Below are 18,564 nucleotides of genomic sequence, written 5' to 3' on the forward strand. Positions count from 1 at the left end.
GATAGGATACAAAGTAACGGAGTGGTCCTGTGAGGTGAAATCACACATTTGAAAGTCTCTGTGAAATGTTCTGAGTTGAACAGGAACCTAAGGCCAAGAAAGTAACCGCTACCCCGAAAAAGTAGAATTAATGAAAAGAAAAATGTGTGAACCCTGAATACGTCAAGAGGGCAAAATGTATGAACTTTTAAAGAGGCCAAGAAGACAAAGAAAATAAACTACAAATACCAAGAAGTATTGGTGTTACACATGAGTTTTGGAAAAGGCCAACAAGGCAAACTAAAGAGAATAAGAAACTAAAAGTACCAAGAGGCATTGATGTTTGTAAGAGGAGGAATATTGTGGATTGTAGAATTAATGAAAGAGCGGTCCAAGTGGTCACGGAGAGGTCTATGTAAAATCCTTGCAGTTTTGAAAGTCTTCAACAGTGAAAAGACATCTGAGACAAAACTTGGGGAAGGGAACCCACAAAGAGTAATACAGGCTTGAGCCCGGCAGAGGGAAGCCTGTGCAGAACTGTGTGATAAAGTAAAAGGAGAAAGATGGGCGTGAGCCTGGCAGTGGGATGTCTGTGTTGGATTGTGGGAAAGTAAAGGTCCAAAGAGGAACTGTCTATTTGTGACAAGGCAGACAAAGCCTAAGGCAGTGATTGAACTACCAGAAGCTTGAAGCCCAAATCTGAAGTGTAATTTCTAGCAGTAAGCCAAAGTTTGAATGACTGAAAGAACTGCCATTAAACCTATACTTTTTAAGAACCTCTCTAGACCCTGTGGTGCTGAACGTGGGAAAAGGGAGTTATTTAAATAATTCTGACATTTCTTCAGAGACACTATTTTCCGTTTTTATTCCCTTAAAACATTTGTCATTTGAGAAGGAGGGCAAGGTTTGTTTTGTTTAGTATATGCCTTTTTGTTTTTACTAGACTGACTTGGATTGTTTTGTTATTTATTTAATTGTCGAGATTACTCCCATTCTAGAGTTGGGGCCAGTTAGGAATTCTACCAACCCAACCAAATAAAGGTTTCAGAAACTTGTATCCATTGTGTCTGTGCCTAATATTGATAGCATGCCTCGATTACAGTCAAATTCCCAAATAGTTATTATAGCAGAAAACTCCTCTGGTTCCGGATGAACTTGTACCCAACAAAAGAAATCCTATTAACCAGTAGCATAAAGGACGCATTATGCAGATCTGATCAAAATATAGAAACACTCAAGCACCTTTTGCTACGTTGCACGGGCCTGGCAGAGATGCAGACACGTCTGGGAAGATTCTTTTGCACAAGCTTTAGTATGACACCAGAAGAGTGGTGGGACATTCGTTTGATGGATGGAGTACCACTAGCCTTGGCTTTTATCAGATAGTTGGATGAAGTCTTCAAAGAAAGCTATTAATTGATATTTTATGCTTTGTTGTTTTTATGAAATATGTTGTAATTATACCTGCTGTATATTTCAATTATCAGAAAATAGATTGGATATGAATTATGTTTTAAATGAATTTAAACGGTTTGTAATGAGCCAAATACCAAAATAAATGTCAAGTACATTGTGCCTTAATGTATCTATTTCTATTAGGATGGTCGGTGAACTGTCTTTCATAGACTGTTTTTACTTGTTGGTACTTCCTACATTGAGGCCTGTTGAGGAATTTGCAACCGTTTTAATTTTCCTTTCTCCCTTTTTAACCTGTAGGGTGTCCAGTATTTCAAAGCCAGTGGTTGTCATTTTCACTAAGCTTTGGATGGAGTTTGGATTTCTTCAACCCTTGCTGTTTATATATGCATACAGTGTTTTGCTTACTTCCCTCCAGTACTTATTTGACTGTTTTTACCAAATTCTGTACAATGCTTAGTGAAAATGATAGTCACTAGCAGTGAAATACTAGACACTATGCAGTTTATATACTAGTCCTGTACCATGTATTTAGCGGTGTGTGGATGGGCCTAATTGAATAGTCATTCCTGCCTATAACCTTCTAATAATAATGCTAAATTGCTCTGTTATACTACCATTGAGATTGTTGGACACTATTGGTCTCACCTGGTTTTAGATAAAGACCAAACCCGTTCCAGCACCTCTAAAAAAAACTTTTCTAACACTGGCCTATTGGCTGAAATGAGGAAAAGGGATATCCGAACGGTGGACCCGTCCCTTAAGGGGTCTAATGGGGCTGGAGCAGTGTCTCGCATGTAACTCAGCTCAGCATATGGCTAAGTTCTCAGACCTACAGAGAGAGTACTGGGAGGCTTGTCCATTTCCCCATAAGCCGGTTCATATCACACCCCTCCATTTGTCACCACACAAGAACATGCTGGAATAATTTGTTCTATCCCTCTCCTTCCTCACTAATCCTTCACCACAACCGCATATACAGGGACATTTATCTTAACCCCTCTTCCTCCCCACCCCCCAGCACCGGGTCCTGTGAGGAGCCACAAATGAGATTCAGACACAGAGGACTCATGTTTTTTGGTGTTAGATTTTTATTAAATAATAAAGGAGTTGGAAAATGTCTCACTGTCTCTAATCTAGGAGGTGTTTTCCTTACATCAAACAAAAATGAAGGGCCTGTCCAGTGTCCAGATGTCCAAAGTGTCCTAAATCCTATCCTAACCGTCACACTCTAAAATTAACTCTAAGATGCGAAGGGTAATGTCTCGGGCTGTAAATATGTGCAAATGTTAAAATACAACAAAAAGGTATGAATCGAAAAAAGTTTCAAATGAATAATATAAGCAGTTCCAGGGAACGACTCCCTCCCCAGGTTTCTCTCCACTAAAACAAATGTTCAAAAGAATAATCAAGTTCTTTGTAGCTCAAGGGGATAACTCCCCTCCTCTTAGTGTTGCAGTTTTGTTCCATGGGAAACGGCTCCCTTCCGCAGGTCCTTTTTTCATATTGATTACAATCCAGCAATCCTAAGGGCTTGAATCTTCCTTGGGATTCTTTGACTCACAAAATAACACCTAAAATACTCCCCTGCCAGGTTCTTATATATAGTTGCTTGATGCAATTTGAGTGTGGGTCTGTTCACAACTGTGATACTGCATTTGAGGCCCATCTCATGCAATGAGACTCCTACAGCTGAATACCCGTATGAAGCAAGGTCGCAGAGCTGTGGAATGCGTCATGCCTCAGGCTGCGCGAGCCAGTTCATGAGCCCCTCCTGAGAAGTACACAGCTGATGACACCGTGGTATCGAATCCTTAAGGCCAGAGGCTGCCTCACAGATATGACAGTGAAAGCCTTTTGCAACTGCAGGCTATACTCCTTCCCCCCCTCCCTCTTTCCTCAGACATGTACGCTTTTGGTGCTCCTTCATGGGTGGAGAATGGGTTTAGCCACTCCATTTATATATGAGATGAGCCATGCCTGGGAGAGGCAGAGCAGTAAGCAGCCCTCCCATGTACTGGTCTGTTTGCATTACAGCCCGTTTCGCTCTACTTTTGGTCTCCTGTGTGTTATTTGTGTCTGAGTGCCTGAGGTGTTGTGGGGGAGCAAGATGAGCCTGTAACAGGATCTCAGACTTCAAAACACCTGGTATACTCCCCAGCCAGGATCCTTTCAGCATTCACTGTAATCCACGTCACCCACTTGGCTTTGCCTGGCATACTCCCTTGCCAGGACTTGGTTTAGCATGCAGTGCCCCTTTGGCGTTCCTTCTCGGTCATCCCCAAAGTTATACTGTGGGTTTCTGACCCCAGTTCCACTGTCTAGGGCTTCTGATGGCGTGCCCGACAGTGCTTTGATGTCCTGACCCTTGCCTGTGCCACCAGCTGCTTTCTCGCGCTCTCTCTGCGTCCTCGACTCTGCATCGTGTGCTTCTCGGACTCTCGTGGCTTCCGCTGACCCTGTAGGCACTTCCTGTCATGTCCGGTCCTCGGTCGGCATCCCGCCTCCTCCGGCTGCTAGGAAGCACTGCTTGCTTCCTTTCACCTTGTTGCAGCCTCCACAGAGCTTCACTGGGCATGTCGCTCACCGGACTGCCATCTTGTTCCGCCTTGCTGCACTCTCCTGCGCTGCCGCCAGTCACCAGTTACCAGCTGCCATTCTCCTGGTCTCTCTGCTTGGCTTTTCTCATCACAGCTGGGTAAGAAGACTAGGATCTCCATACTTCTCTGTAACAAGTATAACAAAGATACCCAGCAGTGACCACCCTTGAATGCAGATTGTCCTTGATGACTGGAAAAATCCCTCTGGATGCCTTACATCCCTCTGCCTGAAATGTGACAGGAACCGGAGGGAAGTAAACTACCCAGGGAAACCCTCTGGGGAAGAAAACTCTGGTCAGGAATTGAGAGCGTAGGGGGATGTCTTATTTCCTTCGTCAATCACGATTGGGCTGAAACTGGTTCTGAAGTCTCAATGGGCTGGCAGAGAACCTGCTCTACAGAAAGAAGGCACAGACAGTAAGTATCGACAAGAGTTGGAAACAGAAATATCAGAACTAGAGAGGGAATGGAATCGGCACATGTTATTAGCCTAAGAAGTGCCCCGATCAGAAGTCTACTCATTAAGAAATGATGACACATCCTGTTCACGTATCAGGATGGATCCCTGGAACCCAAAGAAAGAATGAGAGGGGTCACTAATCTAAAGGCTAAGCCCGCCCTCTATATCCAACTTACTGCGGGAGAGCCGCAGACTTGACTAGTGACTACTGTGCTGGAGGTGTGGAATTCGAGTGTCGATGAATAATTCCCCAAGTACGGGCTCTGAAAGGAGACACAGGATTAGAGTATGCAGTTAACAAGGAAAGGATTCCCCCTCTGATACAGACAGAAGCCCGGGCTCACATCCGGAACTGCTTGCGGAGAAGAGCTGTCGCTTTGGTGAATGCTTCGAAAAGCTGCCGCGGACGAACCCGCAGAAGAAGTGGATCTAAAGATAAGAGAAGGTAAGTAATACAGGAAAGATAGAATGTTTCAAATCACAAATCCCTGGACCACAAACTTATGGAGCGTCTTCTAAGGGAGTAGCAACGCAAGTGTAACCAGGAACTGCCGGTATAAGAAGTGTCGCATGACCCATGGTAGGCGGGACACCTGAAAGGACTGTAGAGGATGCAAGCAGCAAAGAAGGACAGCGCGAGCCGGCGGCCATGATGGAAACCCCAATAGTGGCAGCAAAACTAATGCGGCCATGGCGCCACCACGACCAGTGTCCATAGAGAGATGTAACATTCTCTTCCAGACATGGCTTTAAAACATTTTGGGCCCATCTGCTTCCTACAGCTACTAGGCCGCTGGTGTTGGTTCTCATTAGGAGTAATCACCATCATTGCTCCTTGCCTTGTCCTCGTCTCAGTTTTTGTTACTTATTCGTCATTTGATACTGTCAGAGTTGTCAAAGGGGATTATGGCAGTATGCCATTGGGGCATGGGGAATAGAGGGAGTATAATGTTGTAATACAGTGGGCACCACTAATTTGTAGTGAAAATGAGAGCTAAAGAGGGAATAATTGGATTACTAAAACTTCAATGGAGCATCCCCGAGAAAAAATCCTATGGCACAAGGATAAATGTATACAATCGGAAGACTGAGCATTCACACTCTGTTATCCGGGTGCTCTCTTTCTGCCCTGTGATCCATTTGCAATTATTTCAGATGTTATTCTACTATAGGTTCATCTACGTTCTGAATATTTCATAAATCGTGCATTCGTAAAATGCCCAAATGTCTTTTTAATGTTAATTTCTTGAAAGGCAGTAACAATCCAGCAACATGTCTAAGTTATGCCAATGCATTTCAGAATCTATTCCATCATCAGGGCTGCACACTACCATAAAATAGGTCACACAAAAAAGGTTACAAAATATGTATACCAAATAAGATGCAGTAAATGTTCTGACACTCAGAGTAGATTATCTGTAGTGTAATGCCTATGGATGCATCTGTGAAGAAAGGATAGCAACAATAACACTGTAATTCTATACCAATTTAGAGGAACCCATAATAGAATAACATTTGATTCTAATTACACTGAAATAATTGCAACTGGATCACAAGGCAGAAAGAGAGCACCCGGCAAACTGAGTGGCAACATGCAGTCTTCTTATTGAATAGGGGGGGTAACCCTGAAAGGAAAAGGGGATACCATGTGTCACCTGATGTCATGTGATCCCCGAGGGTCGCCTTTCCCCATGTGGTTCATCCTCAAATAGCTGACTTTACCCCTGCCCCACAATTCTTTTGAAAGCATCTACAGGGAAAGACGACTTCCAGTTTTCCCTTGAGCCCGTCCCACAGAAACATAGCCACCCCGCCTTTCATTCCTTCTCACCCCTACCAGTTAGTAGCATGAATGATATTGTGCTGGTGCAGTCATGCCCAGCATTCTTAATTGCGCTGGCACATGATGTGGCTGTAGAGGAAGAGATGCAATTTGGAATCACGTGACTAGTTGAATCTCCTTTGCCTTTTTTACTCCAGCTAAAGATGCTACAGGTAACACTGCAAAGTAAAGGAGTAGTTACCTGTGCAAGTTCTAAACATGTGTCCCAAGTTTTCCATGCTTGCAGACCTAGGCTACACCTCACTAATGAAGCCGAAACATGTCTGTGATTGCCTGTAGTCTTGTGCAGAAGGAATGTGGCCTAGCTGTTTGTACTGGACTGTCCTTTCTGGGTGGGACCAACTCTGATATTCATATTGACTTTCCCCTTATGAAATGGCATGACCATGGTCTGTAGGTTGCACCTAACAATGCCAGTGCTTCTAATTATTTCAAAACTTTTCAGCCATCACTGATTGGCTGTGCCAGCCAGCTTTAGTCTGTTATCTCTCAATTATTCTGATGGAGGCGCTTTGCTGTTGGCTGAGCAACTGGTGATCATCTGTCAAGTTTCAAACCCTGTATAGGAAGGTTTGCCCTGCTAAGTCATGTTCCAGTATTTGGAAAACCCTAAAAAGCAAAACATCTTTTTTAAAGATTAGTTGTGCACTAAATGTAACCATGGAACGGATCACCTACAATTCATTGTGAATCGCCTCCAACATACATGAAAGATAAAATGTGTTCTGTACCACCTGTGACATGCTGGAGTGAGGAGTCTGAGGTGGCAATTCAGTGTGATTTTTTTATTTGAAGAAAACACCTATCTTTCCCTACTTCTAGAAGGTAGTCCTTGCTTTAACAAGCAATAGCTGGGGTGTTAGTCTTCAGGGTGGAAATCCAAATGAATATCCGTCATCTGTCCAAAAATCTCCTCTAATCTAGCCATACCACTAAACAGAAAGAAACCTTCTCCTGATTCTGTAGGTATCAGCCCAAAGAGCAATGTTCAAGATTCTTCATTTCAGTTCAGCTCTTGTTCTTAACGAGAAAATGCCAGGAGAAGAACTCCCTTATCCTGGCTACACAAGTTCAACCTTCTCTTCAGTCCTTTACAATCTTTAGCTTTAGCTTCTGATTCAACAAATGCAACCAAGGAGAATGAATCGCTTATCCTGTTTCAGTAACAGTGTTCTTCTGATTTTCACAATAGTTCTTACGAGCCCTTCTAGTTCCCTTCTCTGAGGGCTTTCTTGAATGTATCACACTCTTTATCTCTGATTTATTTTAACGGTCTTGTCCCACTTACTGAGATGAAGGATACTGCTCCTGAGGCTCTGTTCACCTTGATTACTGTTAGAACAGTTATTGTAATTTAAGCGATTCCTTCCAAGGTGGTCTTCCTTAGCCGTTATTATCCTTATTGCAATTACTGGCATGAAGGAGACCCCTCCCGAGGCTTTCTTCACAATTATTAGTCTCAATGCAATTAATGGGACGAGGAAGATCACGCCTGAGGCTTGCTTCACACGCACCCACTCCCTTACTGGGCCTTCCGTAGCTCCCTTTACTTTGGCCAAAGCACGTCACTGGTTCTTCCTGGGGTGTCGGGCTTCTGCGTTCCCAGTGAACGCTTGTTCAGCTTTTCTCTTCTCTCTGTATCTTTGCAGGCAGTCTGGGCAGGGGGTATCAGGGTAGTTGTGGGACCACTGGGTCCACCTCCCTGAGGTCACGCCACCATCTCATGGTTTCCAGCTTCCAGTTCGGGTTGCTCTCGCTCGGCCATAGAACGACTCTTCTGGTCTGCCAGTGTCTTCCCAGCATCGGGGTTGTTCCTGCAAATCCCTGTATTCTCTCCCGGTTCGAATTTCCCGGGCTGATCAGGCTTTACATCTGTTGCTCCCTTTACTGAGTCCTCCTTTGCTTTTTATCTTGTTGGGCTATGACCTCCCCAGCAGAATGCCATAGTCCATCGTCAGGCTTAATTTTGTACTTCTTTTGCCTCCTTGGGCCCATCTCATCCCAGTTTCTTTCACATGATTTTTCTGCATGACTCTGAATGCTCTTCTTCTCAGTGGCTTCATAGTACAAATCCTGTTTAGATTTTGAGTGTTCATATTAATGTTGTCTAATCTTACAGGAGGAAGAGAAGGAATATCATAATACACAGTACTGTCAGCCTGAACCTTGATAGATCTTAAAGGTTTCATAGTTTTTAGGGAAGGAGGATTGGGGAGTTCCATCATGGAACAGGGGTCCTTGTCCCCATAGGGGGGGGGGGGGGGAGTCTCTTCCTGTGAGGTCCTTCTGCTTTTTAACAACCACTAAGGGGACTATCTGGTAGCAGCCTAGCCTCACAGGGAAGGGCTCCCCCTTGGGGAGACGTGACGTGATCCCATGAATCGTCACCCCCCCCCCCTCCCCATAAGTATTAAGTAGTAAGTGTGCACCCAGTGTGCCATCCACGACTAGGTTTGCAATGCATCATTGACAAGGGAAAGTGGTACCCATCTTGACATTGAGTGTAGTTGTCCCGGCCAGAGTATTTGTGTTTTTAGTCTGTGGCACACGGTCTCAGACCACCATCATACCCCTACAGGTGAGCTGAGCTGTCCAAATTGCTGAATATATTTACTTAATGTGCAGTTATGCAATCATGTGTACATATCTCTGTGGCGGCCATGTTACAGCTGCCCATGAAAAGGTTTGCAACTTGGCTATCAGTAGGGATTGTTATGCAAATAACATGTGTTGACTCTGCTTTGAAACAATATATGGTGGCATATAAAAACGAATCTGTTAGACCTGAATTAAACCATGTCCCTTGTTTTTTCAGGACTGTGTCTACATTTCATGCTTTGGTGGTTGGGTGCTTCTGTCTGTATATTCTATGGTTTGATGATGCAGTGAATACTGATCCTGTCTGGTAAGATATGCAAGTAAAGCTTTTTCTTTTATATGTTCATTTTTGTTTTTTTCTCTGTTGTGTTCTCTGCTTGTCAAGCCTCTGGTGTGATGGGTGCATTGTGTATTGTATTTTGATTTTTGTAATCTGTAGGATGTCCCCACATGGCAGGTAGAGTTGGGTGATTGGCTATTTTACAGTGGCTTGTGGGGGCACTTTCGCAGTGGCCTACTGTTAATGAAACACCGCCTCAAGCTGAGAGCATGCTCTTCATCGGAGCAGCACTGTTCCTTGGTCAGCTGCGTCATCCTGGTAATCTGTCTGTCAGTAGATACTGCCATAGACATAATTCTGCTTGCAGCACATGGGCATGGCCTGTAGGCTTCTAGTAATAGGCACAGAACAGCAGGCTTAAGTGTCCCTAACAAACCTATTGGATTGGTACAAGACACTCCAGAACCACTGGTTGTGCATACGCAGGAGTCAGACACTCTGAGACCTCTTGGTATGTTTGGAGGATGGAACCTGCGTATTTGTTGGTAATCTTTATCCTGTTGCTGTTAGGAGGCATGGGTAAGCTAGGTAGACCTATTACACTACCTTGCCTGTGGTGGTACAGGAGGGGACGATGCCTTGGAAAATGGTTATTTAATAGAGGCAACATAAAGCTGGCATAGCCGTTTTCAGAGGGCAGTGTAAAATCACCCCTCCCATGACAATGTGCTTCATTGGGGCAGGTGAAACTGCCATAGTGATTTTGAAAGTGGTCTGAGAGTAAAAGGATGGAGGACGGGATGTTTTGCTCTTCTAAACTGGTAGAAGGCCCTCCGAACATGCTCCGGATTGCTACACCTACACAAGTCTGTTTCTGTGAACATCCAGCAACCATATACTGTGGCGAGGTGGAGTGAGTAATCGGACAAAGAGGTGGCATTATCAATAATTATTTTATTAACTAATCAGCAAAAAGGGGCTATCTTTCCCTGTCTCTACAGGGATAATCCTACCTATTTTAAGAACTCGGGTGTTAGGGTTGCAAAAAAAGTCTGTCCAAAACCTACTCTAACCCTACCAGTAAGTTACAAAACAGTTCAGCGTTTATAGAAAAGAAAATACCAGGGGAATGGCTCCCCACTGGTAAACTGGTTCTCATTTTCAATCTTTTGTTTCAGTTTCTGATTCAACAAAGGGCTGGAGAATGACTCCCTTCTCCTGACCCACTCAATAGTCCTCAAAAATCTCCTTTAATTCCCCCAACTGAGTTTTACAGTCTTGTTCCACAATTCCAGTGGTGGTTCTTGACCTTTTCCTGCACTGAATGTTTTCTCTAAACACTTTTGGTGGTCCATTCTTCTCTACACTTTTGTTAATGTAATCACTGTGATGAGGGAGAGTACTCCCATGGCACTCTTAACTTATATTAATTTCACTGGTACTACTGTGACGAGGAAGATCACTCTTGACTTTGATCGCTTTGCCAACTTCTGTTGTAATAAGAGAGGTGAGTGTTTCTTCTCTGTGGTTTCTTTGTGTTGTCAACACTGTGACGTGGAAGCTTACTCCCAACTGTTTCTTTTCTTTGGCTTCTCTTATCGTTACCACTATGACGAGGGAGATTACTTGCGAGTATTTCTTCTTTATCGCTTCTATTAGTGTTGCATCTGTGACAAAGGATATTACTCCCGTACTTTTCTTGAGTTTCAAAGGGGTCACCACTGTGACGAGGGTGTACAACCTTGATGCGGTTATATTCTGCCCCCCTCCCAGGTCTCCCACTATGCCAGTTACCTCCTGTCTTGAGGGTGACCATCACTGAGTCTTCTTTTGGGGTCTAGGCTATGTATCTCCACCACAGGACTTCTGTGTCTCGGTCGACTTCTTCTTCCTGGGTGGATGCTTCTTCCTTTGACACCTTGGCAATATCAGTGTTGTTTATGGACCAGCCGGTCCACCCTCCTTGGGTCACACCACTTCCTGACGCTCTTATTCTCTGGTTCAGGTTGGCAGCATGCCTCTCCGTTACTCATATGGTCGGGATGGGCAACTCGCCATCCTGACCATGGTTCTCCGGTCTCTCACTTATGGCTTCACTGCTGCTCCGTATTCAAATCTCCTGGGTTCCTTCACCTTTTGAAGGTTAGTCGTTTCTCTTTTATTCAGGTACGGCTGGTCCCTCCCCAGCATCAACGCAGTTTTTTTTTGTTTGTCTTTGTGGAATTAGCTCCACTCCTCTTTCCCTCTTCATCTCAGTATGGTTTGGCTGCTACCCAACAAGCACTCTGTTTTTTCATTCTTCCTCTTCTCAGTACTTAAAAGGTGCATGTTTTAAATTGGTCCACACCACAGTAACATACTTGAGGGGCTGATACCTCAGAAGGGCGAGAGGGTGTAGGAATGTCTTTTAGGATGTTATGAGGGAGTTCCGCAAAGGAAAGGGAGTCTTTATCCCCCAGGGTGGGGGGGGGGAGAGGTCTCTCCACATGAGGTCCTCCCGATCATTACCACCCCTAGGGGGAATATTTGGCTTCTCTTATCGTTACCACTATGACGAGGGAGATTACTTGCGAGTATTTCTTCTTTATCGCTTCTATTAGTGTTGCATCTGTGACAAAGGATATTACTCCCGTACTTTTCTTGAGTTTCAAAGGGGTCACCACTGTGACGAGGGTGTACAACCTTGATGCAGTTATATTCTGCCCCCCTCCCAGGTCTCCCACATTGGCATTGCCTTCCTAGCCTCATATGGAAGGGCTTCCCTCTGGGGAGAAGTGACTGAATCCCATGAATCGTCACCATACCCTCATTGACAATACCCTATGACGAACCGTTCACATGACTGCCGTTGCTAAACTACAAACTGCTGTCAATAATTGTATAAATGAAACTAATGATGATGCGGACCATGAATTACCATGAATTACCCAGGCTTGATGTACACAATACCCTGAAACACACTGTTATTCTTGCAAGTTCTGCGTCTGATATGTATGGACCCTACACGAGACCATGCTTTAACAGATAATTTGCTATTAATTATCAAAACTGTGTTCTCTCGCTCCTCCCCGCACCATTCAAACACCTGGTTGTCAACCATTTTTCTATGACCCATGCCAACTAGCCAAGTACAAAGTAGCTTTAATGATATACGAACGCACCCACTGTTTTTCCACTCTACCTGCCCCCAAGGGCAGGGTACACGCTGTGGGGGGAGTCCCCTTCTTGTATGCAGGAGATAGCCACAGACCACTTTGCCATACTCAAAAGTAACCCCAAGACTGAAGAACACACGAAAATCTAGAATATAAGTCTCTGAAGTCTGGAGGGAGGCTAAAGCTCCCTGCGGGCAGAATCCCACATTTTGAAGGTTTAGATACATGCATTCCTCCTGCAGTTTTTCCAGAGAAATAAATGTAACCAGTAAGACAGACTCGTGCTATTCCAGAGTCCCTCATGGATACGAAGTTGCAGTTTACAGGCACAATGAGAAGAGTGAAATGAGCAACCATTGTTCTCCCACGTGGGTAACAGTTACAAGAGGAAGATAGTTGCAGTTCACCTCTGGTAAAAACGTGCTAATACAAATCAACCCTTCCCCAGGCTTCTCACAGGGTTTTCTGACTTCTAATTCACATGCAAGGGAGATTATTCACACTGTTCAATTCTGGCTACCTCAGTGAAGCCCACAGAGGGAGGGAACGAACACCCACAGTCCCAGGCAAGTTTAACATCCAAAATGGCTACAGGCTCTTAAATAACCAACAGCCCACATGACCCCAGGCACATGGCCCAATCACAAGCCATCCCAGCCCACACTACCCATGTGAAATCTGTTTCTAAGCACCACCCAGGGTTTTTGAGCTGACAGTGAGAAAACAGCTTTGAGGAGGACTAAGGTGAAAGGAGATTGATGGAGGTGAGCAAATTACCATCTAGAAGGCAGTGTGCAGGAGGAAAACCGTCAGATGAAAGGAGCGGTTGCTAAGGGGTGACACATGTGTCCCCTAGCCACAGAGATTAACTAGGAGTTCCAGAGCAGTTCCCAGAGGCAAGAGGATGCACAAGATGGTATAGCCTGACCAGGGATCACTGAGGTTATGCCAGTGGCTGTGCCGAGAGGAGCACCCCAGGATGCTAAGACATAGAGCGGGAGGTCAGGCACCAGCAGTTGTATGCTCCCTCTCTCCATGCGAGTCAGAGGAACCCAAGCCAGTTCCAAGAGAAGCCACGGCCACCCTCCACTGCTGTAAGAATTTAAGAACACAAGCCACCTGGGCCTTGGAGGACATCAGACATGAACTAACAAGAAGAGGATTCGGGAACCCCATAGAAGGCAGTGCCCAGACAAGGACTGGAATGCCTTGCTCAACATTTGAGACCGGGACCATAGAGCCAAATGCAAGTCAACTGACAAGACTGTGTGAGACATTTTCTGGTTCCGCTTTTCCAGCCCTGACATTTTGGTAGTTTGTTTTTAGGACTCTTGAGTTCGGCACTATGCCTTGGGTTGTTTTTTACCTTTTCAGTGTGGATTGAGCAACACCAAACGGAACAGGAAATCCAATGAACTGAAGCTTAACCTTGGTTATCTTGATACTTGTGCCGACTCCAGACACCTACCCAAATCCTTTATACGTTTTAAAAAATAATTCACCATAATTCACCTTAAGCATATGACTTGTCTTACTCTGTCCCCCAGTCAGCACAACATTTTGTGAAATCACTCTTTAGGCTAGCGACAAAGCTCCCCCCCACCCCCCTCTGCATGCTACATTGTGAACATCTCCACCAGAAAAGAACATGCCAAAAACACACTCATCTTAAGTCCTGCAAATGCATCAGGGTCTGAAGTCTAATGACTAAAATCTCCTGGTACAGCAATATTTATTGACTCACCCCTTCAGCAACTATCAGCCACCATCTTACACCGAGTGGACTCCTATATCCTGCTAGCAGAGGAGCAAAAGCAGATTCAATAAGAAAGCCTGGTTAACCTAATCTTTCAAACCACTTAAACAGTTTGAAATAGTATGGCACAAAATGAAAAACCTTGTTGATTAAAAACATTACCTTTCACAAAGTCCTTCACAGCCAAACATGAAAACTCAAACTACATATCTAAAGCCATCAACAGTCTCTGAAGAGTAATTAAAAACCCGAAGGTATCAAACTGTAGGAATTGCCAAAGTATCGAGGACTGAAGTGAATAAAATGTTGGGATGAGGAAGGGCTAGAAGAGCAGTGTTTTAATGAACTTCCTAAGAGGGAGGAGAGCAGCACTGTCCCATACTTTCAGGTAAAGTTTTCCCTAATTTTGCAGCAAGTGCAATAAAAGTTCTGAGTGCTTTGGCTCGCAGAACTCTTGTTACAACAGGGGTGCTGTGCATTTGAGCTTGTTGAATAGAAGGAAACTGTTTAACTCAATATTTTTAATAGACCCAGGCCCAGACCATGGTTATAAAGCGCTTTGTCTGTTAGAATAAGAACACTGAAGTCAATTCTGCTTCAGTCAAGGCATCTGAAGAAAGGGGAGATGCAGTCTGGTTTAGGCATTTGAATAACGATTCTGGCTGCCGTGTTCTGTAAAGCCCTTAAACACTGGAGAGTCTATTTGTTAATGCCTGCATAAAGTGGATCACAATAATCAAATGATTGAATGTGCAATTGTGGCACAGTGTTTGTGATAGCAGGGGTCTAGATTGTAAGAACTGTAAGAGGTCAAGAGTAAGACTCTAACACAATGGTATGTTGGATGTTTACAGACATTTATTCAACAAAATAATAAGGGGTTTGGGGACATTCCTATCTGTCCCACAACAAAACTAAGGAATGTCTGTGTAAAGATATAAAGCAAAAAGTGCGTCTTTCGTCCTGTGTCCAAACCCTACACTAACCCTTAAACTCTAAACTTAATACAATGTGAACAAAGCGATTATGTTCTAAAAGCAGAGATAGAGATACGGATATACTAAAGGTGCAGAAAAGAAAGGAATAAAGTTCCACGAGGAAAGGCATTCCCCATCCCCTAGATTTTCTCTGGTATAAGTCACTGCATTAAAGTTCACTATTGTTCAAGAGGCATAAACCTTCACTTGAGCCTCCTTTAAACACACAGTTTTTCTCCAATGTTCAGACCTAAATTTGCATTGACTTCAAAGGGGATTAACACTTCCCTTTTCCGTGGTTATTCTTCTGTTTATAGCCCTGTTTTACTCCGCTGCCATGGTATTTGTACAACATCACAGTTTCACACTTCTGGTTTATTCTCCTGCCAGAATGTCACATTAGTAGGTCTCTTTATCTTTCGTTCCTCAGTGTAATTCTCAAATGCATGGCTTGCCTGGTTCATTAACCTGCCAGGACTTTTACATTCTTTAATCAGTTTTCTTCTTATCCATGAAATTATATTTGTCCAATACTGGGCTACTGACCCTTGTTTAGCAATGTTTGATTCAATATTCACTCTTTGTTTCAAACACGGGTCTCTGCCCCTTCTCTAGTGAGACATGGGTTCACAGACCTATTCGTGGTATTGTTCATAAATGTGTCAATATCTTCACAGGTTTCACTTCATCTCTCTATGCATGCTATTTCTATGATATATTTTATTTATAGCGCGCCCATACACAAGTGTTTCAAGGCGCGATGAGGCAAGGGACGGGTACAGGGGAGGACAAGACCACGATCTTACTAGGCCCAGTGACATTGAGATCTGGCAAGTGCAGGGGAGAGGGAAAGGGGAAAGTGCAAGGGGCAGGAGGAGGGGGTGGAAGTGCTGAACACAGGATCAAGCAACCAGTAGTGCAGCCAGCAGGTCGCAAGTGCAAGAGCTAATCGCAGACAACGGGTGTCTAATAATTGCAGGTAAGGGGACTGAAGGGTAATGGATACAGCCGGAAGTGCAAGGGTTGAAAGGAGGCAGTGTAGGTATGCAGCTGGGTGGGCAAGGACCTGGTCCTGAATTCAGAGGGTAGCCAGGTGTCCAGTGCAGTAACAGAGATGAGCAGGGGAGAGGGAGAGAGAAGGCAGAAGCAAAGAGGAAGGTCTTAAGTTCTTCCGGAACCGAAGATGGTTCTCCTCAAATTTCAGAGAGGCAGGGAGGCTGTTGCAGAGGGAGGCTCTAGGCACACAAACACCACTTGATTACTGGGACGGGGAAGCCACCATTAACACAGAAGTCAGACTGGTAGAAACATGAGCAATCTAGTTGTTGGCCTCATTGCTATGCTTGCTATTTTCGCGCTCTCAAACACTTGTGTATGAGCGCGATAGAAATAAAATATCAATATGGAGCCGGGGACTTTAAAAATGGCTCAGCTGAGAGGCACCGAGTGAAGCCTGGGGAGAGGCACAGAGAGTTGACCATAGAAGCGCGCAAAGGAGAGTTCCAGGCCAGAAGTTGTGGCAGCAAGAAGGCACCTTCCCAAAATGCTGGCAGGTTTGGAGAGCGTGGTCCGGTGCTGCGAGCGAGAAGGGCTTGTTGGCAGTATGAGGTGGATCTGACGAAGTAGTGCAGCACAGAGCGAAGTTACTAGGAGCGACGGAAGGACTCCTGAACGTGCACAGGTGCAGGACTGCTGACTGCAGATTACCGGAGCGCCAACAGAAGCAGCGGGGAAGCGAGGAAGCCATGGAAGAAGCTGTACACCTGACAGAACCACTGTGAGCAGATCGTGAGTGGAGCAGAGTCTTCGGAAAGCCACAGAAAGCAGACCGTGACAAAACCAGTGAGTCTGTCTGGGTGAAAAGGGGGCCACGGACACGGTGGATGGACACTATAGTGGAAAAGATTTTGAATCGTTATTTGAATTGAAGATAAACAAATCCCAATGTGAAAACGTAATGAGTACATTAAGAAACCATGAAAGCCAGCATAATCAAGTGTTGAATAAGCAAGCATTGCCAAGAACCAAGAATAAGGCGGAAACAAAGATATTTGGAGGTAAATCTATATGCAAAGGGAACCTGGGAGAAGAATGCCAGGTGTGATAATTGGGAACTGACACACTGAATACGTTTCCTAGCAGGAGAGTGTACTGAGAAGCTTAGCAGGAATTGTGCAAAAGAACTGTGACCATAATTCGAGTAACTAGCAGGAGAGTGTACTATGAAGCCTATGTTGGCTTTACAAGTGAAAGATGCTGAACAAGTGAATGATGAGCAAACAAGTAATAAATCAAGCTTCAAGGGCACTTGAAAGGAGATGAAGTGAAGACTCACGATGAAGCAAAACTGTGGCAAGAAATGTATGAAACTGATGCAAGTAAGATGTGTCTGTTGCGTGACCTGTAATGGTCCGACAACTGCGCCTAGACTGAATACATCCACCTAGGGAATACATTCCACCTAGGGAAAAGCCACTTTGTGATTGTTGTGACTGAATAAATATAAAGGAAGAAAATATGTGTGAACTGCAATTGAGGAACTGAACTTCGTTTTGCAACATTGAAGATACTAAGGAATGGTATTTTTGTGAAATCTTGAAAGACTTGAAAGCGTGGGGAAGGGAACCCCTCTTTTGGAACTTGAACAGTTTGAAATCATGGAATGGAGAACACGTTTCCACTTAAGAGCTGGAAGAGGATCTGAACTTTTATTTTTGAACACTTTTTCATTGGATGCTGACATCCCTACCCATTGTATACAGTTAGATGTGAGGGCAGGTACAGGTTTTGGACACAGACAGATATTGGCTTTGGACTTTCTGACACAAACTATCCTTATTTTTTTAAGTAGAGAAATCCCATCTAAGCATTAGGCAAGTTAGGCCTTCTTGCAAACTTTTGTTTAATTTGAATAAAAGGTTGTAGCCCAAACTTCAGTCATTTGTCTGTGTCAGCTTCACAATGCCTTCGCACCACCCACAAGGCAGAAAACTGATGGAGACGTCCAGTGACCTGGGAACCCTAATAAACCACACAAACCTTTTTAATGGATTTCAGTTTTTGGGGTGTTACTTTCTTTTTTTTTTGTATACCTTTTTTTTCTTAGACGAACAAGCGGTCCGTTCAGCACCACACAATAGGCAGTACAGAGTGCTCATAATGTTGAATCAATAACAGAAACTTTACCTTATCACCCAGCAGGCATTTGAGCAGTGTCTTAAATGGTGGAAATTCAAATATTTCATCTACTAATACTGCAATTTTACACCAGAATGCTTGGACCGGGGGGCATTCCCAATATATGTGAAATGAGTCTGCCTGTACTTTACCACAATTCTCACACTCACTCCCAGGGAACACATAGCCATTTTGGCTGGGGTGTCCTCTAAGTGGTTAAGCATCTTAAATTGTTTCAGTCAGAGACCTGCATTCATTGAAATTGTTTTGGTCAGTTGACAGCATCTACTCCATTTTTCCTCCTCCAATGGTACCCATTGGCC

The 18,564-nt window shown here is 44.3% G+C and overlaps 1 protein-coding gene across 3 annotated transcripts in view; it reads left to right on the top strand.

Moving 5' to 3' along the window:
• The window catches only part of TLCD4 (TLC domain containing 4), a 455,240-nt gene that overhangs the window by 173,964 nt on the left and 262,712 nt on the right, over positions 1-18,564 (top strand). For all 3 annotated transcript variants that reach the window (XM_069641276.1, XM_069641275.1, XM_069641277.1), the window contains one exon: positions 9,114-9,203. In XM_069641276.1, the coding sequence (XP_069497377.1) occupies positions 9,114-9,203 (90 nt within the window). The remainder of the gene's footprint in view (positions 1-9,113; positions 9,204-18,564) is intronic.

This window comes from Ambystoma mexicanum, chromosome 1q, assembly GCF_040938575.1.
Source record: "Ambystoma mexicanum isolate Mex_15411 chromosome 1q, UKY_AmexF1_1, whole genome shotgun sequence".
NCBI classification, from domain to species: Eukaryota; Metazoa; Chordata; class Amphibia; order Caudata; family Ambystomatidae; genus Ambystoma; species Ambystoma mexicanum.